Raw genomic sequence first — 23,775 nt, 5'->3', positions numbered from 1 at the left:
AAAAGAAAACCCGTCTATCACAGCAACAGGTTGTGTAGTGTAATGGTTATCACTCTGGATTCTGATTCCAGCAATCCCGGTTCGATCCCGGGCACGACCTTTTTTGTCTCCTTGCCCTTCTTCACACGGGCAGTGTGTGACTGCCGTATACGAATTTTTTGACTAGTCGGGTTAGCTTAAATTATTCAGCTGCAAATGGTGTTGGATGAAGGGTATACCGATGGGGGACTGATATGTACCGGTTGCGTCCACCAACCCGTCAATCCTTTTTTATGAAATCCTGCCTTGTGTATCTCACACTGATCAGTACATCAATTTCTTCGTCTTGATACTTTCAGCATTCATTGAACGTAGTCACACCCGGGTACGGTGGTAGTCAATGGCAATATATACCTACTAGTAACATCCGGGTTGTACAACCCCGTTTCACAGTCCAACGATCTTCCCTGCTCCAACCCGCCTGCCGTTTCCCTCCGATGCAACGTCCCAAGTCGCAGGCCGCATGCGGGAATAGGCCATTCAGACGTAGGGAACATGCTTTGCGAAATCTGGGCTCTGTTCCAGTATAGGGTCCGTTCTGCTGTGCAGATGTCCCATTTCCCATCTAGCAGGACTACTAGTAGCATCGGAAAATGAATATATAACTGCTCTTAGCGTTAGTATCCCACTAAGCAGAGGTGTGGAAGCTAACTACATAACTAACAATAATATCCAAATAGTACGAGTAGTAGCTAGAGGAGCCACGTACGCTTTTCGCGAGGGAAAAAGATGCAGCCCATACAGTATATGTCCTGATCCCCTTTGCGTGCGATCCGGGCGTCAAGACGTTCAGGGTACCATGACCTTAGTACTCGTAGGCCACACATCATCTATTGCACAAAATGCTTCAGAAATATGACTAGCTGTGGATCCATATCACCTAGATCGCGCCTCTGTGAATTACATAAGAACGCATAGCAAATAGGCTCATTTCCATTGATTCTAAGAGACTGAATAATCAACTGTTTTGAGCTGCATGTTATTATTGCTTCAAGGTTAACACTATCTCCTCGAAGTGCCTCCAGGGAGCATCTAAATGCATAGCCAAGCGTATTGATGGCATATATGGATCTGCGATGTGAATCTTGGCTGCAACGTCATATTTCTCCGAGTCTCTATCAATGGTAGCCAGCCAGGTAGTCCTGATGCAGCGTGCATAGAGATGGTTGTTGGGATACACAGCGCAGATCACGGCTCCTCCGGCCAATCAAATTGACTATATCCAAGCTACGACCGGGTGCTCAATTAGTACTCGACGTGAGATGCATTGCAAGCCGATACAATTAGTGAGCCAATGTGACCGGTCATAGCGATGTCATCAAGAAGCATAATAGTTAGTTAGCCCCTTCCGTGCAAGGCACTAATAGGCCGGAAGGTAGACCATTCACAAACCTACACTGCTCCGCACGATTAACTGTGTGAAACAAGCATCCCCGCAAAATCGTTTGTTCCTGGATTCACAGTCACTAACAGCAAGCAGCAAACCTTTCAGGTGACACTGAGATAGCAAAGTATAAAGTGTAGACCGCCGGAGTGGCCGTGACGCCATCCCTAGCATAATGCAGCTTGCCAATTGATAAGAGCTCTCGGATCCACGTTGTACAACCTCAAAGGCTTATTTATCCTTGGACCAAGATAAGCTGCTAAGGTGTCTCCCTGTCTTGATTAGACGTGTCTTACCGTAAGCCCATCATAAGACATCTTCAGTTCGCGTGCCATTCTTCCCCGCATAATCTCCTACGAGAGGCTTGCAGGTGCACCATGGGACAGCGTCTTATCCCTTGGATCCGTGACTAACTCAACCCCTCCACGAAGAGTTATTACCTGAAAGACGATGACAGATGCAAAAGTCCTGGCAACTAGCCAGAAGACCACGACCATGTCGCAGGCTGGCAGCATCTCAAATGAGTTTGCAGATGTTCATGCAGGTAATCCGGAGATCGCTTGTGGCAATGTCATCAGTGCCCCAGACATGAAAAAAGAGTCCAAAGAAGAACACCAGAACAAAGAAAGTGATATCGAAGAAGCCGACATAAGTAGCTCTCCCCGGCGACTGTATCGGCGTTGCATGTCCAGGTATTGCAAGCATGTGGTATATGCTGGCATCTTGATACTCTTCACAGGGTGAGTTTAATTGCCACCTTTTTTCATCATATAATAGCAAGCTGACTTAGTTCTATTTCTCAGTTGGTGGGTTATGGGGCTCGTCCTTCATCGCAATGACCTGGGATGGCTAATCCCCTTTCTCGTCTATCTGGCAATCGCCCTGCGTATTCTGTTCTTATATCTCCCCATCTCTGTACTCACAAGACCAGTTTTTTGGATATGGAAACAGACCATTCCTCGCCTTGTGAGCCGTGTGCCTCCAAGGTTACGTATACCAGCAGCAGCATCAATGACAATTGCCGTGATTATGATCGGGTGCTTTGTCTCTGGAGATACGCCAGATAACAAGCGAGCCGACAGAGCTGTTAGCTTGTTTGGACTTGTCGTCTTCTTGTTCATCCTATGGCTCTTCTCTCGGGATCGCAAGAAGATCGTCTGGCATACCGTCATCGTCGGCATGCTAGTTCAATTCCTCGTGGCTCTGTTCGTCCTGCGGACTCGGGCGGGATACGACATTTTCAACTTCATATCGACACTTGCCCAGAGGTTACTAGGATTTGCAGAGCAAGGCGTCGATTTCCTCATCGAGACAGGCTGGGCTGAGAAGCATAAAGGATGGTTCATCGTCAGTGTTATCCCTGCAATAATGTTCTTTGTATCTCTTGTTCAGCTCTTATACCACGCCGGCGTGTTGCAATGGTTCATTCGCAAATTTGCCACGTTCTTTTTCTGGTCGATGCGTGTGTCCGGGGCAGAGGCGGTTGTTGCAGCCGCTTCTCCCTTCATCGGACAGGGGGAATCAGCCATGCTTATAAGGCCCTTTGTACCGCATCTGACCATGGCTGAAATCCATCAAATTATGACCTCTGGATTTGCCACCATCGCCGGCTCCGGTCTCATCGCATATATCGGCATGGGCGTCAATCCCCAAGCTCTTGTGTCTTCCTGTGTCATGAGCATCCCCGCTTCCCTAGCAGCATCCAAGTTACGTTGGCCCGAAAAAGAGGATACCCTCACAGCAGGCCGTGTCATCGTCCCGGAAGACGAAGAGCATCAAGCCGCAAACGCCCTTCATGCGTTTGCCAACGGCGCCTGGATGGGTATCAAAATCGCTGGCATGATCACCGCCAACCTACTCTGTATAATCTCACTCGTCGGTCTGGCCAACGGCCTCCTCACCTGGTGGGGACGCTACCTCAATATTAACGACCCTCCTTTGACCATTCAACTCATAATGGGATATATCTGCTACCCTGTTGCCTTTCTCCTGGGTGTTTCCCGTGACGACGACCTTCTGAAAGTAGCGCAACTAATCGGCATGAAGCTTGTCATGGTAAGCGTTCTGTCCTCAACTTCGCACTCAACTTCCCGAATACCCAGTATCCACTTCTAACAGGAGATAAAAAAACATCAGAATGAATTTGTAGCATACTCAGCCCTCCAGGCCGACCCGCAATACCAATCCTTGTCGCCGCGATCAAGACTGATAGCCACGTACGCGCTTTGCGGGTTCGCGAACATCGGCTCCCTGGGAAATCAAATCGGGGTGTTGGCACAATTGGCTCCCGAACGGGCAGGAGATGTATCTCGCGTGGCGCTAAGTGCAATGATAACAGGGGCCATTAGCACGCTTATGAGCGCAGCGATTGCCGGAATGATTACTATCTAGAATCTGGGTGATAGTAGATCTGCTGTTGAAGTGACGCTTTAATGTGTGTGCATGTGTAGTTGGGCTGAGTATCGCATGGCAATTGTTCGTTTCCAGAGGAATAGTGAGATAGAATTGCGGACTCTTCTGACTGTCTGTTCACGTGCAAAGGAGATGTAAGAGGAAGAACTCCGAAGCGCTTTGACAAGTCCGGAAGACGCTGCCGCTCTTCTGCTTTAGGAAGGTGCTGCTGCTCTCTCCTCTTGAGCGGCTGGTGGGCTGTAACTTAGCGTAGCAAAACGGATTGTGGGATGGTGAGAGGAAAGTATTCATAGAATTTGCCATCTATCTATCGTAGAGCTTTCAGCATTGTGCCTATGTAGTAGATTCCATAGTAGTTATGTGCACTCTGGCACTAAGCACTATCTAGGAAAGTAACATCGGGGTGAGTGGGTAGAGTGAAGTGGGAACAATAGATCGGGTTTTGGTTGGTTGGTTGGTTGTTTATTTACAACCTGCGATGCTTGCCCGTGGAGGAGACTCAACCATGATAATAGATGTGAATGATATCCTATTTGCCCATGGCTCATGTGGATATACTGACGACCGGGTTGAGATCGACTACTATACTTGCCATTCTGGAAACGGCGATCGTAGCTACCATGTAATCTGCTACTATCTTTTCATACGAAGTCAACACTTATTCTCCTCAGAAAGAATACAACCGAAGCTATCTCTTTGTTCAGTGATTGCCTACGTAATAGCTACCGACGAACCCAACATCATGTGCAGGTAATAATAAGAACAGATATAAAATTCAAAGCAGGGTATTTATCCCGGGACACACGGGCTCCTGTATTTCCATTCCAATTGTGGTCCCAAACGAAGATTCCCCGAACGCATAAACTCCTGAAAATCATCGGTGCTGAATCATGACTCCTGACTCCGTCGATGTCATGACGAAGACCAGAATGCACCATGCAACCGTTGCCCCCAAATGAAACGCACAGACCCCGATTTCATGCAATGCAAGTCGGTCCGCCCCATGTCTGCGGGAACAACCGAACGGACGACAACGATTAAAGATGAACCATTTACTCGATGTCCTCGATGTCGCGGTGCCGGGCCAGAACGTGTTTCTTGTACTCCTCTTGGTTGGTGTCCCAGAGTTCAGCGGCTTGGGCGTTGAGGGGGCTCGCGCTAAGAAGCTGTTAGCATGAACGGTCGCAAACGTTGTGAGGTGGCTTCGTCTTACTTGTTAGGTTCACCTAGCAGACTCTGCAGACTCAGGAGGACGCTCTGCACATTGTAGACGGCACTCCACTTGTCCTTCAGGATGTCCAAACAGATACGGCCAGAGAAGTCGACATTGGGATGGTAGATGGGGGTTTTGAACAGAACAGTGGGGGGAGCGTAAGGGTAGTTGTTGGGGAAAGCAAAAGAAAGACGGAAGGTAAGGCCTTCGTAAGGAGTCTCAGCCGGTCCGCTGATGGTGGCAGTCCAGGAGAGGAGGTTGCCGTCGGCGTCAGGGAAGGCCGAGATTCCCGGAGAGGGGGAGAGCATTAGCTGCATCAGCTCGGCTTGGAGGCTGGCGAGATAGAATGATAATCAGTATGCAAGATTCCAAACGAAAAGCGAGGGATCTGGCGGGCTGCATTCAGCATCATGGAACGAACCGTTTGGTGACGCTCTGAATGTCGGTTCTCTGGGTTGATGAGTTGAGCTTGGACGCCTCATGGGCGTCAGGAGCCGAGTTCTGTGTGTCCTCCATACTGTAGTCCATTCTGAAGAAAATCCAAAGAAACCGGGAGGGTTGTAGCGGAAGCAACGGTCGGTTTAAAAAGAAGAGACGATGACGAGGGTTTCCGGGATGGGAGGAATGTCAGGTAGAGTTGAACCGGACTGTCGTAATCGGTAGGAAGAGGAAGGAAGAGGAAGAAGAAGAGGGTTGTCTGGAATGACGCTGGATCCGAATGCAGCGGGACAGTTGGCTGGAGGGGAAGCGGATTGACCCACCCGATGAATCCCCGGATGCTGTGAACTCAGAACAAGCCTTGGGAACGTTAGGCAAAGAAAGGTGGAGGAGTAGAAAAATGTTGTCTAACTAGAGTCACTCAAGTAGTCAAGCTCAAAAGCCTAGAAAGATAACAAACAGGGGGGGAAGAATAAAGTGGGTAAATGGCCGGTTGACAATAACTAATGGAGGGGGTTTTCGGCCTTTCATTGTTTACTCGGCCATCCGCCCGGCAACGCCGCCGCCAACTGATTCTTTGGGGCTCCACCAGATGACCGGTCCAGATCATCTTCATCCGGTCACACATTGGAAGTTAGTGAACTATCGTGAGTCGTTCGTTAAGTCATTTTGTCATACGGAAACCAGCAGTTCCCTGGTGACCCCTTGATGATGGGACTCAAGTTCTTGTGAGAAGAAGCCAAAGTGATGTATGATTTATTTTACAAATATTCTAGATGCCTTTCTACCCAGTCAAGTACCCGCCAGTGTCTACTATGCAAGTTTATATACAAAGTAATTGTGGTGTCTGTTCGGTGCGACGCCGGGTCTTTTCCCTCCAGTTGGGCTTCGTTATTGCCGGCTGCTGCGGGTCCAGATCGAGCCAGCAAAGGCAGCGTGGCCAGTGTGTAAGTCGAGGGCAGATCAGGCGGTCAATTCGTCGATGTGATTACTGCTCGTAGCTGCATCTCATCTGGTGTTGAATTCTTCACACAAGTCAAATAAATCAACTATTCTTCTATCTCACTGATTGTTGACTTCATTTACTCGAAAAATCCCCCTTCCTCCCCATCATGCTGGGTCCGCTAAAAGGCTGCGCCAGGCAGCCGATCAACAGATTACCCAAAGAGGATAAAGTGGCTCTCGCGTTCCGCCCATCGCGTTCTCTTCAGCTTCGTTCTCCTTCCATCGCCCTTGCATGAATACTCGCCACCATCACACGATCATGGCTCAATATTGACTTTCGATCTGATGACACGATCTGTGAATCTCAGTTGATCTGTCATATTCTCGTCGTTCTTGTGAACTCTTCGTCAACATGCACCACTCTCAGCTGGCCCCGCTACCGAATGACTTGCCATTTCGCATTGTCTCCAAAACAATCGGCCAGGGTGCTTATGCTTGGTATGATTGGCCCTCATCAATTGTGCTCTGCTGTTCAGATTTTAGACCTATGCTGACGAATATCTACCGCGCAGCATCAAGAAAGCCGTCCCGACCTACACAGACAATCCCGTTTTCGCAGTCAAGTTCATCCACAAAGAGTACGCCGCTCGCCATGGAAAGGTTAGCCCGCGTCAGCTACAAATGGAGGCGACAGTTCACAAGCATATTGGGGATCATAACAACATAATATCATTTTTCCAAACTGGGGAAGATGACATATGGCGTTGGATCGCGATGGAGTTGGCCGAGGGAGGCGATCTGTTCGACAAGATCGAGGCTGACGAGGGTGTCGGCGAGGACATCGCGCATGTATACTTCTCGCAACTCATAAGTGCTGTGGGGTATATGCATTCGAAGGGCGTGGGACACCGCGACATCAAGCCGGAGAATATGCTCTTGACAGCCGACGGAAACCTGAAGATCGCAGATTTTGGGCTAGCTACGTTATTTGAGTACAAGGGCGTGACGAAGTTATCTACAACTTTCTGTGGGAGCCCTCCCTACATTGCACCCGAGGTGATCTCTTGCAGTAGCAAACAGATGATGAAAGGTGCAGGCTACCGACCGGACCTGGTGGACATCTGGTCCTGCGGAATTGTCTTGTTCGTCCTCTTGGCTGGAAACACCCCGTGGGATAGTCCGACAGAGACCAGTTACGAATTTCAGGAATACCTTGCAACGAATGGACGCACATCTGATGAGCTTTGGCAGCAATTACCTGTAGAGACTCTTTCGCTGCTACGTGGGATGTTAAACATCGACCCCACTAACCGGTTTTCCCTGGAGGACGTCCGGAGACATCCCTGGTATACCCGACCGAACAAATACTTATCCCGAAACGGCACATTGAGGGATCCGATCAACTTAGCCACAACCATGTTCGAGTCACTCCATATCGACTTTTCCCAAGACCCTTTCGCTCAACCACATGGAGGTAGCTTTGGTGGGGGTCGGATGGATATAGATCTGGGTGATGGCATTGATGCTGAACAAAGGATATCTTCAACGCAGCCGGAAATGCCGAGAACTGATATGCTGGTTGACTGGGATACTCCCCAATTGGCGGATGGGTTCTCATCAACACAACCCTTGGGGCGACCGTTCTCCGCCGACGACATGTCGGCCCTCGATCACCTGGAGGATGAACCATCCATGTCACAGTTTTCGCCTCATCCGTCCGTACCGCTAAGTCGAACGCAGAAAGCACAGCGATTCCATGACATCGTGCCTTCTCGTCCTATGACACGATTTTTCTCTACGTGGGAGCTGAAGATTCTAGTTCCTCTCATCTGCGAGGCTTTGCATCGTCTAGGGGTTCCGGTTCCTGCGGTTCCCGCCGTTTCCGCAGGCGACACTTCCGCAATGCTCCGAATTGTGACTCGGGATGGGAGGATGTGCACTCTGCAAGGTAAAGTTTTGATCGAATGCGTCTCCGAGGGCCTTTTCGAGATCGAGTTCATGAAGGTGAAGGGCGATCCGCTAGAATGGCGGCGTTTTTTCAAGAAGGTGGCTGTGCTTTGCAAGGACGCCGTCTACAAGCCTGACTGTTAGGACACAGCCAGGATACATGCTTAATCACCTCGACCAGGCATCTATATATCTGCTGGTTTTGCTTGGTTTCATGTCTGACGGTTAATGTACGAGTAATGCCATTTATAACGATTGGGTATGGAATGGGTAGGGAAGGAAAAGGGCTGGGTTGCCCATCAGGTTCTGGCTATTTGTTAGGTGATATTACTTTTGGTTCCAATGAAGAGAATGGAAAGCCTTTAGAAAATTCAAGAACCGTCAAGAATCCGTGCGGTGTAACTTTGCTATATATAGGACTAGTAGTCCGCCTATGATAGCGCTGGAATGTAGTATCCGGCATTCCAGATGCAACAACAGCTTTTAGGTTACAGAACAGAGATACTCAGCTAAACTTCTAGACCAACCTCCGTAGGCCACATCAACCCTTTCATCTGTCTTTGTTTATAAAGGCACAGGTGAAGTTGATCAGCGGCGCCAGACTGGACTGTTCATTGCTTGTCGGCCTGCACATCCCCACGTGACAGCGGTCTAGATTGCGGATTGTGGGGGGGATAAAATGGAGCTTCATCCCCAAGAAGCAGTTAAGGCCTTTGCTTACACCCTCCGTCGCAAAAGCTAGATGAGTCAGTCCTGTTGGCCCTCAATGGTTCTCTTTCCCCAGTCTCACCCATGGAGAAACTCCCCGTAGAGATCCTCTGCGAGATTATTGACTGTACGCTGTTTGCCCCCATTTCGTTCAGGGTCCAGGTTACCCCACATCACCGGTTTCATGCCATGTGCTTAGACGGTTAGACCATCATTAGCATTAGCTGACGCACCGTTAGATCTCACCCCACACGAGCGGGTACAACTTCAGTCCGTCTCGAGGCGGCTATTCTCCGTGGCCCGGGATAACAATCTCTGGAGACTCCACTGCTTCGAAGAGTCATGGAGCGCTTCCGGAGCCTTGCGTTCCGCTACCAGCAAGACTTCCGAGAGCCCGGTCACCAACTCCACGGCTTCCCTCAGCTCCTTAGGCCAGACTTCGCTTCGATCGCTCATACAGCCAAGTGTGTCGGGGCTCAGAGATGGTAAAACAAGCGGTTCGGATCAAACGCCGTCCTATGGACAGAGGTCCAGAGCGGCAGCGTCCTGGGACCCGTCTTATGAGGGGGAAGAGGTGAACTGGTACTCGGAGTACATTGCTCGAAATGGTCCGATCTCGCTTAGCTGGATGCAGCAACCCTTTACAAGGGAATCGCCGGGTGGGAGAAGGGAATACCGTGAGGTCAAAGGCATGGGGCTGCTTCGAGACTGGAGTACTGCTCGACAAAACAAAGTTGTTGCGCCCCTTGATGACGGGAGTGTCTGCATTTGGGATCTCAACCACTCGCACTCTATCGGATCCCAGAGCACCAAGGGTAATGTTCTTGGGGTCAGCTCGCCGGGAATCTTGATGGCCAACCGGTTCGGAAGACGAGACAAATCTGGAGCGAAGCAAGCCTTGGAATTTGTGAATCTTGGAGAATGTGTGAGCGTGGACTCTATGCGTCGGAGGGCCTACCTGGCTGTCGGGAATATTCTAAACGAGGTAGATCTCGAAAGACTCACTGTTATCTCGCAACAACGCTTTCCTTGGTCCGTTTTCGCCCTGTCTCAGGAGACGGATTATTCTGTGCCGTTGACCGTGGCTACAACCTTGAGTCTTCACATCTACGATGGCAGAATGTCAGCGACGGAGGAGCAAGAAGCTATCACTTTACGCTGTGAAGAGCCGACCGTCTCGCTAGTCCCCAAATCTGAGATCTATTCTCCCCCGGACTCACCACTTTTACAACTACAGCCAAACGGCCGGCCCCCTCACCGGATACGAAGCCCCGATCCTTCAAAGAACAGCGACAACTATGCACCCTTGTTCCAACCAGGACCTCTCTCGCTTCTACACCCTCCTGCACCGCACGTGAACTCGATTTTCCTCGTCGGCCGTTTCCCAAGCATCTTACAATATGACCGTCGCTTTTTCCCACGGCTTCAGAACGCGATTCATTCTGGTGGGCAGCTCTGCGGCCTTGCTGCTATTCCTGCGCCACGATTCCCTGTCTCTCCCAACTCTGAGTTCCCCGCCTCCCACACGTTGGTAGCCTGCGGTGACTACAAAGGACGGGGTTCTCTCGAGCTCTACAACCTCTCGCCCTCCAATACTAACGCCAAAAGCGATCCATCGGGCTGCTCGTCCAATCTGTCGACAGTATACCAGAACCGGCAGAGTGTTGCTAGATCTAAGGTGCTCTCAGTCGAATCACATGGGACTCGAATTGTCTACTCCGACGCAGATGGCAATATCAAATGGGTTGAGCGTGATGGCCGTTCCGAAGTTCGCCGCCTGAATATCAACTCATATCAACCCCAGCGGAGATACTACCCACAACGCAATGGGGAAGCATCCACTCAACAAGGAAGCAATGCCAATGCTGACGGCGAAAATGAGGACCAAACATTTGGACTATGGGGCAGCCTGTCGCGGTCTCGCAGTGAGGGCGAAGTCGCTCGGAAGGTTCTCCCGACCGGCGGTAGCCTGACCGGTGATGAATTACTTGTCTGGACAGGAGAACACATCGGACGCGTCCATTTCTCCAACCTCCCGGACATGGGTCCAGACTCGGACGACGAAGATGATGCCATGTCAATTGATGGGAACATCGGAGAAGCGGAGCGCGAAGAGCGACGGAACAAACGGCGGGAGCTACGCCGGCGGGAAGAAGAATATGCCACGATGATGCGAAGGGCACTGGAGAGACAGGCCGATGAAGTGAGGCGGATGGGCGGCCTGGGGCTGTGACCTGAAGATGATTCTTTCTTTCATAGAATTTACATGAAGCGCATCTGATTAACGCATGCTTGTCATTTCACCATCATGTGTGAAACGTTGGTTTTGGTTGAATGATACCTCCAGTTCGGGCTTGATGTTATGGTAGCGATACCCTTGTGCTTAGATAGAACCTGCGAGTGAGCCTTTTTAGATCAAGCATACAAGATTACACTTTGTTCTTCTGATCGTTTGCCCCTTTCGATTGCCCGAGGAATTGCCTAGTCCCCGCTGTTTTCGGGTGCGGCGAGAATCTCAACGGCCTCGGCCTGCCGCGATGACTGGCTTCTGACAAACCATTAGTGAGCGCCGCGGGTTTTGCCTTTCCTTCGTATTCTCTCGGACTCTTTGAAGGGCTCCGCTTCTGCTTCTTTTGCTTCTGGTTACACACGATTTCCTACCAATTTACACAAACACCTTCTCTATACCTCAACTTTCAACAATAAGGGAGATATTCCGTGCTTTCTGTCCTCCCCGCCTTCTCCGAATCCGAGCCTCCGAGTCTCCGCCCCGAAGATACAATCATCCGGCTCGACATCGTGACGGAATCGCAATCGCACAGCATACTCTACGCAATTGTTATAAGCCATTGAGGTTTCGCACTCAGACTGTGTTCAGTTTGTGTACTGTGTGATTAGTTCCTAACCAACAGTCTTCTCATTCCACCAGAGAAATCAGTTACCCCACAAGGTAGCATTTCGCCATTCGCTCAGCCCCGCCTCCAATTCGCATAGCGACGAGGGGCACAATCTCCAGACAACCACCTTCTTCATACAAGACAACCGACCCGAAAACACCGGCCAAACATGCATTCCCCTTCAGATCCCACTCTCCAATTTGACTCTATCGAGGACACAATAGCGGCCTTTAGTGAGTCATTCAGCTCCAGAACCTACCCGCGCCGGCGCGGGGCAAACCCAGCCTATCGCACCCACTACATATACATACAACATCCATATAACTAACAAGCATGCCAATCCACCAGAGAACGGTGAATTCATCATTGTACTCGATTCCCAAGACCGCGAAAATGAAGGCGATCTCATCATTGCCGCTGACTCCATCACTCCGGCGCAAATGGCCTTCCTAGTTCGCCACACAAGGTAATTCGCAGATTTCCTTCCGACCAGCACATCGAATGTCTTCAACAGGACAACTGATACTAACAATGGATAAATAGCGGCCTGATCTGCGCTCCCGTCACCCCCGAAATAGCCACCCGCCTCGCCCTCCCCCAAATGGTAACCGAGAACGCCGACCCCAAGGGCACCGCATACACCGTCTCCGTCGACGCAGCTGACCCCTCCATAACAACCGGTATCTCAGCACAAGACCGCGCCCTCGCCTGTCGGATTCTGGGATCGCCAACATCCACGGCCGCGGATCTGCGACGTCCCGGCCATGTGATTCCGCTCCAGGCTAGACCTGGAGGTGTAAGGGAACGCACGGGGCATACCGAGGCGGCAGTGGAGTTCTGTCGGTTGGCCGGGAAGACACAGGCGGGCGTCATTGCGGAACTTGTGGAGGATGGAGAGGTCGTACAGGGAGTCCCGGAGATTGGGGGCAATAACGGGATGATGAGACGGGATGGATGCTTGAGGTTCGGAAAGAAATGGGGGATTAAGGTATGTACGATTGAGGATTTGGTGGAGTATGTGGAGAGAGTGGAGGGTCCTCTTGCTGCTGCTGGTGCTGCTGTAAATGGGAACTGAGTGAGTGTGGATTGAATTTCTTTTACTCATCGCCTCTCTTGCATGTCTTTCTATTCGATATTGTGCTGTGCTTGTTGCGGCATTTCAACGTGTGTGTTTTCTTTTAGTTCGTTTCATACCTTTTTCACTCACTGTCTTTCGTGGTTTACCCCATGGGACTGGATGGGACACTTTGCATTCAAGGAGGGGAATCAAATCGAAAAACGGATGGATGTATATAGATTAGATGGGTGGTGGACGGTTGATGGGAGGTTGGCTTCAATAGAGTTAGCTTTTGGATTGGAAATATAAGACAGTGTATACATATGTTGAAGATTAGAAATCATTACGTCTTCCCATTATAGTGCGTAGACAATGCAGTCTAAACTAATATCTAGCCAGGACACTGGGCAATCCTCTATAACCATTTAATTATCCGGGTATCGATTTTGCTAATATAAGTGTACAGGTGACCATAGAACAATCCCATGTCTAATACCCCTACAGACGCCAATTAATGCAATGTCAGCCCAAAAAAGCCCCCAAAATGACAGTGGCACACTTTTCGAAAGCAGCAGGCGACGAAACTAAGCACTACCGTTTGAGGTGCGAATAATCTCTCAAAACGCCCATCATGTGAGTGTTAGTAGTCTTCCCACTCCGCCGTGGCTTCTTCACCTTCTTATTCTCAATCTTTGGCCGGGCCTTAACAACCTTGTTCTTGTTGGTGGGGGTAATACCCGCCTTTTCCAGCTCTTCCTTAACAGCCTGCTGGTCAGGAACCTTGATCTTCTCCCAGATTTGACGGAACTCAGCATCAAAGTGCTGGATTAGGGATGGATCGTTGGCCCAAACCATCTTGGCATGATCGTCCTTCTTATTCCGAGTTACCAGCAGTTTGCCTTCCTTCTCCAGCTGGTTAATTGTGTCCTCCACATTTGGCCAACCCTCCCGCAGTTCGCGCACACTCATCCCCGCACCGGTCGACTGGGACTGGAGTTTCTGGAGGAGCTGTTCGGCTGTACGGATGTTGTGTGGTGGACGGAAGCTGAAAGTGCCTTCGCCGTTTGCGCCGCTGGGATCGTACTGGACCTTCTCGTGCATCTGCAGAATGCTCCGAAGTGCCTGCACATAGCCTTGGTCGTTGGCTCGGTGCTGGAGGGACAGGTAGGAAACAATGTCGGCAAACTTGAGCGGAACTCCCTTGGACTTCATGTGCTCGATTGCAAAGACAACCTGAGTCATGATATCCTTGCCTGTTCCGGTGTTGGCAGGCTGCGAGTAAACGATATCCGCATCGTGCCGTTTGCGTCTCGCATCGTCGCTTGGAGTAGGTGTAGACGTAGAGGAAGGGATCTGAGAACTGCTCGCTGAGTTGGCATTGTGCACGAAACGACGCTGCTGGGGCATTCGGGCTGCATAGTCCATGACACCAGCGTTGAAGCTCTTCAGCTGCTGTTGAAGATGCGACATGTTGGCGGTGGTAAGGCTGCGCCTAGATCACACCAGAGAAGGAGACGTAGAACGAAGGTTGAGGCCAGGGGGGCAGTGAAGCCAGAATGAGGCGAGGCCTCGCTTTGTGAGAGCACAAAGGAGCTCTGGTAAAGGCTGTATTATATCATATGAGAACAGAGAGAGATGGGCCAACCCCGGGGGACAATCCCTAGATCAAGACTACCTCGTCTGTGAGGTAAAAAAGAGTCAGTGGGGATGTGGGGAGAGAAAGCGAAGGAAGAAGTTCGTCATCGCCGCCTGAGACTTTGCGATGCAGCCGTCCCAGCCTGAGGCGGACATCGAATCACGTGAGTATTAGCATGGGCTAACCACATCGGGAGCTCCCGCCCAGCCATGGAGCCTCTCGTTCGTTACATCTCATCGCGCAACGGGGCCCTGTTCACCTTCTCTCCCTCACTGGTGCCCATTCCATCATTCCCAGCGCTGTTCCATGGCTTAGTCTGCTACCTGGAAGCTGTGCGCTCTCGCTAACGGGAATATCCTTCAACGCGCAGCAGACCCATTCCCATTCACCTATTGTGGCTTGTCCCGTCACTTCATCCATTGTTTGTCGCCATATAGCATTACCCTTCCTTTGCCAGCAGCTATCGCTGCGGACAGCCCATGATAATCATGGCTGCTGCTACGATTGAGTTACCGTTCATTTCATCGCACTACGCCATTGCCGAGTCGACTTTGAGCACCCTCACCACAGCTCCTACGGTTGAGCTAGTCAACCAGCTCTTGGAAGCTATCACCACCAAGGCACGCGAGCATGATGAGCTCAAGTCTGATAAGATACGCCTAGAGGTGGAGCTTGATAATGCTGTTCGCTCCAGAGACAACAAAATAAAGGTCCTGAAGAGCTCGGTCGAGAAGGGTCATGCCGAAGTCGAGGAAACAAGGAAGAAACTCCACGAGTCCGGTTAGTTCCTCTGCGGACCCGCCAATACGCGTCTACTTACGCTCTGCAGAAAACATTCGATCTACCCTGGAATCCGAGATCGCTACGCTCAAGTCGTCCTCCACGTCAAACGAGTCCGAAGCCAGCTCGTTGAAGTCTCGTATCTCATCGCTCGAAGCTTCGAATAGAGACACACTCTCACTACTCGAATCAAAGTCCGCAGCCTACGACAAGCTTGCTGAGGAGCTCTCAGCACAACACAAGAAAACGATCGAATTGAGACGCGAACTGTCCACCGCCGAGCAGAACCTCCAAGCCGCAAACTCTGCATCCGCCAGCGCTAAGTTCCGTGAGCAGAGCCTTCAGCAGGATTTGGAATTGACAAAGAAAAACAACGAGTGGTTCGAGACGGAATTGAAGACTAAGTCCGCCGAATATCTGAAATTCCGCAAAGAGAAGAGCGCCCGGATTTCGGAGCTTCAACGTGAGAACGAGGAGATCAGTGCCAATGTTGACTCCTTGAGACGAAGCGAGAACGCCCTTAAGAGTCGCCTGGATGAGGTGGAGCAGCGTTATGAAGAAGCGCTCTCCAGCATCAACCAACTCAGGGAAGATGCCATCAAGGCGACCGAGTCGTTCAGAATCGAATTGGACAGTGCAAGTAGACTGGCCGAGCTGCAGTCAAATGCTGCGGAGACTTCGAAGCAGCGTGCCAAGGAATGCCAGCTCGCTCTGGATAAAGCCAGAGAAGATGCTGCGGAGCAGATTTCTCGGCTCCGAGTGGAAATCGAAACCGAACACGCCGACAAAGAAGCTGCTGAACGCCGTGTCGCCGAGCTTGAGCTCACGGTCAGCCAGCTCGAATCCGATGGTTTTGCTGGAAGGAGATCCATGAGCCCGGCGCTGAATGGCGCAGGGCCAAGTACCCCAATGCGTCCCAGTACCCCAATCGGCGCGTTCTCACCTAGAGCGTCGCGCGGAAAGGGAGGACTCACGCTGACGCAGATGTACACCGAATATGACAAGATGAGGACATCGCTTGCCATGGAGCAGAAGACAAACCAAGAACTTAGATCGACTCTGGACGAGATGGTCCAAGATCTTGAGGCCAGCAAGCCTGAAATTGATGAGCTGCGTGCGGATCACGGTAGACTCGAAAATGCTGTTGTCGAAATGTCAAACATCTTGGAAACCGCCGGGAAGGAACGAGACGATGCAACCAAGGAGGCAAGAAAGTGGCAAGGCCAAGTGGAAGGATTGGCCCGGGAGGGGGACATTTTGCGCCAGCAACTCAGAGATCTGAGCGCCCAGATTAAGGTCTTGGTTTTGGAAAATGCTATTCTGAAGGAAGGGGAGACCACGTACGATAGGGAGGAACTCGAGAAAATTGCGCGCCAGGAGATCGATGACTCTTCTGCTGATCTCAACCCAACCGGACGGTTCATTAGTCGCAATTTGATGACGTTCAAGGATCTTCACGAGCTCCAAGAGCAGAATGTCACTCTCCGTCGTATGTTGAGAGAGCTTGGGGATAAAATGGAGGGCGCAGAAGCCCGCGAGCAGGATGCCATCCGTCAGCAAGAGCAGGAAGAGTTGAAGGAGCTGAGAATCCGGGTGCAGACTTACCGTGACGAGATCGCTAACCTCGTCGCTCAAACGAAGAGTTATGTTAAGGAGAGAGATACCTTCCGGAGCATGCTGACTCGCCGTCGTCAGACTGTTGGCGATGCTTCCGTCTTCTCGCAATCTCTTCCTCTGGGCGCAGCTCCTCCAGCTGCTTCCGTAGAGTCGGCCAAGGATGCTCCAGACTACGCTGATCTGTTGCGCAAGGTGCAGGCACACTTCGACAGTTTCCGCGAGGAGTCTGCCACCGACCATGCGGCTCTGAAGCAGCAGGTCAATGAGTTGTCCAGGAAGAACAGTGAATTGATGAGCGAAATCAGCCGCTCCAGCAGCCAGCTTGTTGCCGCCACCCAGAGAGCCGAGCTTCTCCAGGGCAATTTCGATATGCTCAAGAATGAAAATGCAGAAATGCAGAAACGCTACGCTACTCTTTTGGAGAACGCAAACAGGCAGGATATCAGGACTCAGCAAGCTGCGGAGGACTTGGTTGAAACGAAGGGTCTCGTCGAGAGCCTTCAGAGGGAAAATGCCAACCTCAAAGCAGAGAAGGATCTCTGGAAGAATATCGAGAAGAGACTTATCGAGGACAACGAGACACTACGCAATGAGAGAGGCCGACTTGATTCTCTCAACGCGAACCTTCAAACCATTCTTAATGAGCGGGAGCATACCGACGCTGAGAGTCGTCGTCGTTTGCAGAGCAGCGTGGAGTCTCTTGAATCGGAGCTTCAATCCACCAAGCGAAAGCTTAATGACGAGGTTGAGGAGGGAAAGAAGGCATCGCTGCGCAGGGAATACGAACATGAGCAAAGTCAGAAGCGGATTGACGACCTGGTGACGAGCTTAGGCGCAGCTCGGGAGGAGTTGGTCGCTACGAAGACGACAAGAGATCACCTGCAGTCGAGAGTCGACGAACTCACTGTGGAGCTGCGTAGTGCTGAAGAACGCCTTCAGGTCGTGCAGACTAAGCCAAGTGTGTCTGCTGCCCCCACTGAAACGCCTGCGGTTCCGGAGGAAGGCCAGGAGAGTGGCTTGACGCGCGAGCAGGAGCTTGGTATCGAAGTCTCCGAGCTCCGACGTGATTTGGAGTTGGCGAAGAATGAGCTTCAGCACGCCGAGGAGCGGGTGGAGGACTACAAGGCTATCAGTCAGCAGAGCGAAGAGCGTCTGCAGTCTGTCACTGAAACCCAGGAGCAGTATCGTGAGGAAACGGAGCGTCTCATCGAAGAGAAGGATAAGAGGATCCAGGACCTTGAAAAGCGCATCGAAGAAATTTCCGCCGAGCTTTCTACTACGAACGGCGAACTTACCAAACTGCGTGACGAGCAAGGGGAAGCTGGTCGACACTTGGAGGAGCAGAAGGCCGCACTGGAAGCAGAGATCACTAGGTTGAAGGACGAGAATGAACGGCAAATCGCTTCCGCTCAATTCCACCAGGAAGATCTCAAGGCACAAGCTGAAATCGCGCAGCATGCTCAACAGAACTACGAGAGCGAATTGGTCAAACATGCCGAAGCCGCAAAGAACCTACAATTGGTCCGGTCCGAGGCTAATCAGCTGAAGCTGGAAGTTGTCGAACTACGGACACAGGCCGACACTGTCAAGAAGGACCTTTCTCAGAAGGAGGAAAGCTGGAACGAGATTAAGGACAGGTATGAGAGCGAGCTTGCGGAACTGCAGAAGCGCCGCGAGGAAGTTCTCCACCAGAATTCGTTGCTTCATACCCAACTCGAGAACATCACAAACCAGATTGCGGCCCTTCAGCGCGACCGGGCTAACATTCCTGAGGGAGATGAGGACGGAGAGGCGGGCGCGCCCAACCTCGAAGGCCTTCAGGAGGTGATCAAGTTCCTGCGTCGTGAGAAGGAGATCGTTGATGTGCAATACCATCTGTCAACACAGGAAAGCAAGCGTCTTCGTCAGCAGCTCGACTACACTCAGACCCAGCTTGACGAGGCCCGGCTTAAGCTCGAGCAGCAGCGTCGCGCGGCTGCTGACAGTGAACATAGCGCCCTCAGCCATAACAAGCTGATGGAGACCCTGAACGAACTGAATTTGTTCCGAGAGAGTAGTGTTACGCTGCGTAACCAGGTCAAGCAAGCGGAAACCTCACTTGCGGAGAAGTCTACTCGCATCGAACAACTTGTTCAGCAGATACAACCGCTAGAGACTAGAATTAGGGAGCTAGAGAACACTGTGGAGACAAAGGATGGAGAGTTGAAGTTGCTACAGGATGATAGGGACCGGTGGCAGCAGCGTACGCAGAATATCCTGCAGAAGTACGATCGGGTAGACCCCGCGGAAATGGAAGGTCTGAAGGAGAAGCTTGAGACTTTGGAAAAGGAACGAGATGAGGCCATTGCCGCCCGGGACACTCTACAGACCCAGGCAGCTGCATTCCCCGAACAGTTGAAGCATGCGGAGGATCGCGTGCAAGAACTGCGTACGAAGCTCACCGACCAATTCAAGGCTCGGTCCAAGGAGTTGACTGGCCGTATAAACGCTAAACAGGTGGAGTTGAACACGGTGACGCAAGAGAAGGAAGTCATTCAAGAAGAACTCAAGACGACTCGGGAGGAATTGAATGAGTTGAAGGCGAGGTTGGCCGAGAAACCAGCAGCTCCTGCTGCTGCTCCGGCGGTTGAAGGAGCCACAGGTGTCGATTCAACGCCTGCCTCTCAATTCCCTGCGCCAACAACGCAGCCGTCTGTCGCTTCTAACGATCAACGCGTGAAGGCTCTGGAAGAGAAGGTGCAACGCCTTGAAGCAGCTCTTGCGGAGAAGGAAGCGACGTTGACCGCGAAGGAGACGGAGCACGAGGCGAAGATCAAGGAACGGTCTGACAAGATGAAGGAGATGTTCAACAGCAAGCTGGCCGAGGTCCGGGCTGCGCACCGGCAGGAAGTTGAGCGGTTGAAATCCAGTCAACCAGCCGCTCCTCAGGAACCTGGAACCCCAGCTCCCAAACCCGAGCAGGTGCCAGCAACGCCGGCGACTCCTGCCGCTGCTCCTGCAACGCCCTCCAAGGACACTGGTCTGCCTGAGCTGACGGACGCGCAAGCTAGAGAGCTTGTTGCTAAGAACGAGACGATTCGTAACATCATTCGCAGCAACATCCGCACCCAGGTGGCCAAGCAGAAGGAATCCGACAAGCAGGAGAGCCAAGCCAACCAGGAGGCTATGAGCACACTGGAGCAGAAGTTTAACGAAGAGAGAGAAGCGTTGAAGAAGGCCCATGAAGAGGGTGTGGAGGAGAAGATCAAGGCTGCTATCGAGTTGTCAGACAAGAAATCACTGGCGAAGCTAAGCATGCTGGACACCCGATACAGGACGGCTCAGGCCAAGATCGATGTGGTTCAGAAGGCTGCGACAGAGACGCCTCAGAAGCCTGTTGTCGAAGTGTGGGAGGTCGCAAAGACCACCAGAGCGCCTCCGGCGGCGCAGGCCAAGCCCGCCCAGGTGGCATCCCCTGCGCCTGCACCAACTCCCGCGCCCGCAGCGGCCCAGGCAACCCCGGTGGTGCCATCGCCGTCGCCTGCCCCGACGGCTACTCCTGCGCCTACGCCCGCAGCTACGCCCGCAGCTGCACCCCAGGCTCAGCCTGCGGAGCCTGCAGCAGCATCCACCGCCGAGCCACCTTCTGCTGATTCCGCACCTCAGACAGGTGCCCCAGCACAGCAGCAACCGGAGCAACAGCCTGAACCTGAGCAGGCAGCACAACAACAAGCTGCGCCGTCAACTGCTCAGCCGGCTACCAATGCTCCTCCGAACCCGTTCGGTCAGAGCCAGAACAAGCAGCCCTCGTCATTGCCCAGCAAGCCCCCGGCCGGTAATGCTCCTGGGCTTATGCGAGCACTGACGTCCGGATTGCCCGTCGCGCGAGGCGGCAGAACCGGCGGCCGCGGTGGGGCGCAGGCGAATCCTTTCGGCCAACAACAAGGGCAGCAGCAGCAAGCACAGGGTCAGGGTCAAGCCCAGCAGCAAGCTCCTAGCCAGCGCGGCTCTGGTCTGCCCCGGGGCCGTGGCGGACGCGGAGGCCATGGACGCGGCGGCAACCAAAATGTACAGGCCACGAATGCAGCTCAGCAAGGACAAGCTAGTCCAGGTCGCAATCTGAACGCCGGTGCTCGCCAGTTCGTCCCTCAGGGCAACAAGCGTGCTCGTGAGGATGGAGGAGAAGCTGGAGGCGAAGGAGGAACTAGTGGAGGAAAGCGCATGAGGGGAGGAGGTCATACCCGGGGGTCATAGGATCTAGGACAGCGTGATATTTGCATTTTTCTTTCATTTTTCTCATGTACTTTATGCCTCTAAATGTGTCTGCTGGGATAGGGTAGATGTTCTATGCAACATCAGATTTCTTTTGTCATACACATGTATGTGCCATTGTTGAGTAAGATACATTCGCGAGACTTTAGCGACATGAAGCATGGTCTAAACCGTGCACAAGATAACTTGCTTGCTTACTTGGAGTATCTTGAATACTAGTAATCATACATATCAACTGGGTATAGAGCAAACAACACACAATCCAGCAACCCTATCCAACCACTCCTTTCAGAAGAATAGAATTATCATCTTCTCCTCCCCCCAATTAACCTAACCAACGCATCCCTCTCCCTCTGCAACACCATCAACCTCGCCTCCTCAATCACCCTCCCCTCCAGCCCCCCATTCCCTGCCCCCCCTGCAGCACTATTATTACCACTACCACCCGGCAAAACCACCGCACTTGGCTCAACCCTCCCCACAGCCCTCCTCCTCCTCTTCCCATCTCCCCAAACAACCATCCAATCCGCAACCCCATCCCCATCCCGAACCTCACACCCGGCACACACCCGACAATGCGATCCCACCACCCCCCGTCTCCCAATCACCGCGCGCGCCTCCACACTAGTCGCACTATGAATATGCGCTCCGGGGAGTATCAGTGCCCCCGGGCCAATGGTCACGCTATTAGAGATGCGGATGGGCAGAATAGAGCCCTCGTCTTTGCTGGCGATACCCCCTGCTACTGCTGTTGTGGATTGTGTAGATGTGGTGGCTGTGGGCGCGCTCCCTATCACGCTCTTCTCGCTGATTATGCATCCGTTGCCGATTATCACGGGCCCTTCGTAGGAGTAGATTCGTGCTCGGGGGTGGATTATTGTGCCGGCCCCGATGGAAATTGGGTGCGCGCCTTGGATTAGCAGGCTTTCGGAGATGGTGGCGCTGGGGTGTGCGGTTATGGGGGTTCGGTGGCTGTGAGATGTTGAGGAGGAGGGGGTTGGGCGTTGGTGGGCGTGGGGTGTTGAGGGGGGTGGTTTGAGGTGGGTTGAGGATGTTGATGTTTGGGATGGGTGGTGGTGTTGTTGTTGGTGGTGTCGGGGGTCCATTCTGTGAAATGGTTGTGTTGGTTTTGTTGTGGGGTGAGTTTTTGTAGAGAGGAGTTGATTTATGTAGAGAGGTGGGAAGGTATGGTAGGTAGGCGATAGAGCTTGAGTAGTGTCTGTTTGAGTCGTGCTATGCTGTTGTTGTTGATTGTGGTTGCGGATGTTGTGGTAAAGGTCGATGTCCGCGGAGGTGAGTTGGTGGAGACGGAGACAAGACGGGCCCGTAAGTAGAGGAAAGAACAGCACCAGAATCTCTTACAGATTGGTCATCACACTTAGTATATAAAATGGCTTTATATGATGTATACACGAGATCGTAAGTATATAGTCGTCACATCTATCCCAACCGGGTATCTAGCATCATATCTAAGCAAAATCCAACTGAACGCCAACACCATATCTACAACCCATATCTATAATCCTATAACCCAACACACAGCACAATATCACTCCTCATCCCCATTCTCTGCATCCCCCTCCTTGCGTGGCTTAATCCCATTCCTCTTCCGCCATGCCCAAACTCCCCGATCCACCTCCTCCCTCGTCATACCATCCTTGACCAAACAGAACGTCACCCCCAACTCCGTCTCGACATTCCGGTTCCTCGCCTCATCGTCAAAGAACAACATCTCCTCATACGCCACGCCACTCGCCTGCTGAATGCGCGCGAAATGCTGCGTCTTGTTCGCCGGAAAGATCTGCACGTAGTCGAAGTAATCCAGTGCGCGCACTGACTTGGTCTTTGCGGCGGGGTTGTCAGAGAACGTAGGAATGATGTGTAGGGCTTTGAGCATGTCGCGGGCAAGGTCAGGGGTGTGAGTGCGTGAAGCCAGTGCGAGCGGAATATTCTTGCTTTTGCAGGCGTAGATGATAGAGGAGACGGCGGGGTAGAAGGCGAACGACTCGTTCCAGCTGCGGGAGAAGATGGGTCAGTTATAAGGTGGTATTCATACTAGAATTTAGAGAAAACATACCGATCTGTGCAGCGGGAATTGTTGTCGCGGGGCTTGATCGGGGCGCTGACGTGCGTATCGACCCAGAATGGCCAGAGCGTATAGTCGAGATCAAAGGCGATCAGTTTTGGGAGAGGCAGACCGTCGTTGAAGGTGGCGGGCGAGATGGAGGCATCTTCTAACGGTTGGGTGTTGGTTCTTTTGGTCCGCATCATGGTTGTTTCTTTCTGGGTCTAATGACAATTTCTGGGTCGACACGCTATGTCTTGTTCTGAGGAGAGATTGTATGAGGAAGGGAGGATGAGGTGAATTGATAGAGGTGAAAGTGAAGATGGCGAAGATAATGAGGGGGTCACGTGCGGGGAAGGGGATTCACCAGAAACAGCGACAATCTC

At 52.0% G+C, this 23,775-nt stretch overlaps 9 protein-coding genes and 1 non-coding gene across 10 annotated transcripts; 6 read left to right on the top strand and 4 right to left on the bottom strand.

The window, feature by feature from the left end:
- The first annotated feature begins 28 nt into the window (after window positions 1-28).
- Window positions 29-100, top strand: ASPBRDRAFT_t127. Its single transcript has one exon. It is a non-coding gene; the product is annotated as a tRNA-Gln (tRNA).
- Window positions 101-1,856: 1,756 nt separating this feature from the next.
- ASPBRDRAFT_205543 (NupC/NupG family nucleoside CNT transporter) lies at window positions 1,857-3,976 on the top strand. Its single transcript, XM_067621743.1, has 3 exons — window positions 1,857-2,163; window positions 2,227-3,478; window positions 3,560-3,976. Exons 1-3 carry the CDS (start codon window positions 1,874-1,876, stop codon window positions 3,812-3,814), a joined length of 1,797 nt encoding a protein of 598 aa, XP_067480515.1. The 5' UTR covers window positions 1,857-1,873; the 3' UTR covers window positions 3,815-3,976.
- A 911-nt stretch (window positions 3,977-4,887) lies between these two features.
- On the bottom strand, window positions 4,888-5,576 carry ASPBRDRAFT_194228 (putative ubiquitin conjugating enzyme (UbcK); the record flags this gene model as incomplete). The annotated part of the gene is made up of 3 exons (XM_067620725.1): window positions 4,888-4,993; window positions 5,049-5,381; window positions 5,470-5,576. The coding sequence occupies 3 exons, from the start codon at window positions 5,574-5,576 to the stop codon at window positions 4,888-4,890; spliced, it is 546 nt and encodes a 181-aa protein (XP_067480514.1).
- Window positions 5,577-6,843: 1,267 nt separating this feature from the next.
- ASPBRDRAFT_121194 (putative serine/threonine protein kinase) lies at window positions 6,844-8,522 on the top strand (the record flags this gene model as incomplete). Its single annotated transcript, XM_067617407.1, has 2 exons — window positions 6,844-6,929; window positions 7,004-8,522. The coding sequence occupies 2 exons, from the start codon at window positions 6,844-6,846 to the stop codon at window positions 8,520-8,522; spliced, it is 1,605 nt and encodes a 534-aa protein (XP_067480513.1).
- Window positions 8,523-8,922: 400 nt separating this feature from the next.
- Window positions 8,923-11,492, top strand: ASPBRDRAFT_40927 (uncharacterized protein). The gene is made up of 2 exons (XM_067624457.1): window positions 8,923-9,213; window positions 9,326-11,492. The coding sequence occupies exons 1-2, from the start codon at window positions 9,171-9,173 to the stop codon at window positions 11,317-11,319; spliced, it is 2,037 nt and encodes a 678-aa protein (XP_067480512.1). The 5' UTR covers window positions 8,923-9,170; the 3' UTR covers window positions 11,320-11,492.
- Window positions 11,493-11,706: 214 nt separating this feature from the next.
- On the top strand, window positions 11,707-13,384 carry ASPBRDRAFT_40925 (3,4-dihydroxy-2-butanone-4-phosphate synthase RIB3). Its single transcript, XM_067624456.1, has 3 exons — window positions 11,707-12,216; window positions 12,332-12,449; window positions 12,527-13,384. The coding sequence occupies exons 1-3, from the start codon at window positions 12,153-12,155 to the stop codon at window positions 13,056-13,058; spliced, it is 714 nt and encodes a 237-aa protein (XP_067480511.1). The 5' UTR covers window positions 11,707-12,152; the 3' UTR covers window positions 13,059-13,384.
- A 2-nt stretch (window positions 13,385-13,386) lies between these two features.
- On the bottom strand, window positions 13,387-14,779 carry ASPBRDRAFT_40924 (transcription factor TFIIE subunit TFA2). The gene has a single exon (XM_067624455.1). It carries the CDS (start codon window positions 14,508-14,510, stop codon window positions 13,632-13,634), a length of 879 nt encoding a protein of 292 aa, XP_067480510.1. The 5' UTR covers window positions 14,511-14,779; the 3' UTR covers window positions 13,387-13,631.
- A 136-nt stretch (window positions 14,780-14,915) lies between these two features.
- ASPBRDRAFT_498567 (putative filament-forming protein (Tpr/p270)) lies at window positions 14,916-18,403 on the top strand. Its single transcript, XM_067626437.1, has 3 exons — window positions 14,916-15,456; window positions 15,506-17,864; window positions 18,022-18,403. Exons 1-3 carry the CDS (start codon window positions 15,156-15,158, stop codon window positions 18,092-18,094), a joined length of 2,733 nt encoding a protein of 910 aa, XP_067480509.1. The 5' UTR covers window positions 14,916-15,155; the 3' UTR covers window positions 18,095-18,403.
- A 3,226-nt stretch (window positions 18,404-21,629) lies between these two features.
- ASPBRDRAFT_53481 (transferase hexapeptide domain protein) lies at window positions 21,630-22,430 on the bottom strand (the record flags this gene model as incomplete). Its single annotated transcript, XM_067627082.1, has 1 exon — window positions 21,630-22,430. The coding sequence occupies one exon, from the start codon at window positions 22,428-22,430 to the stop codon at window positions 21,630-21,632; it is 801 nt and encodes a 266-aa protein (XP_067480508.1).
- A 443-nt stretch (window positions 22,431-22,873) lies between these two features.
- Window positions 22,874-23,595, bottom strand: ASPBRDRAFT_194222 (Mg-dependent acid phosphatase; the record flags this gene model as incomplete). Its single annotated transcript, XM_067620724.1, has 2 exons — window positions 22,874-23,339; window positions 23,402-23,595. 2 exons carry the CDS (start codon window positions 23,593-23,595, stop codon window positions 22,874-22,876), a joined length of 660 nt encoding a protein of 219 aa, XP_067480507.1.
- Between the last annotated feature and the right edge of the window lie 180 nt (window positions 23,596-23,775).

This window comes from Aspergillus brasiliensis, assembly GCF_001889945.1.
Source record: "Aspergillus brasiliensis CBS 101740 unplaced genomic scaffold ASPBRscaffold_4, whole genome shotgun sequence".
In the NCBI taxonomy this organism is placed as follows: domain Eukaryota; kingdom Fungi; phylum Ascomycota; class Eurotiomycetes; order Eurotiales; family Aspergillaceae; genus Aspergillus; species Aspergillus brasiliensis.
The sequence above is the reverse complement of the archived record's forward strand: the minus strand, read 5'-3'. Positions and strand labels throughout refer to the sequence as shown.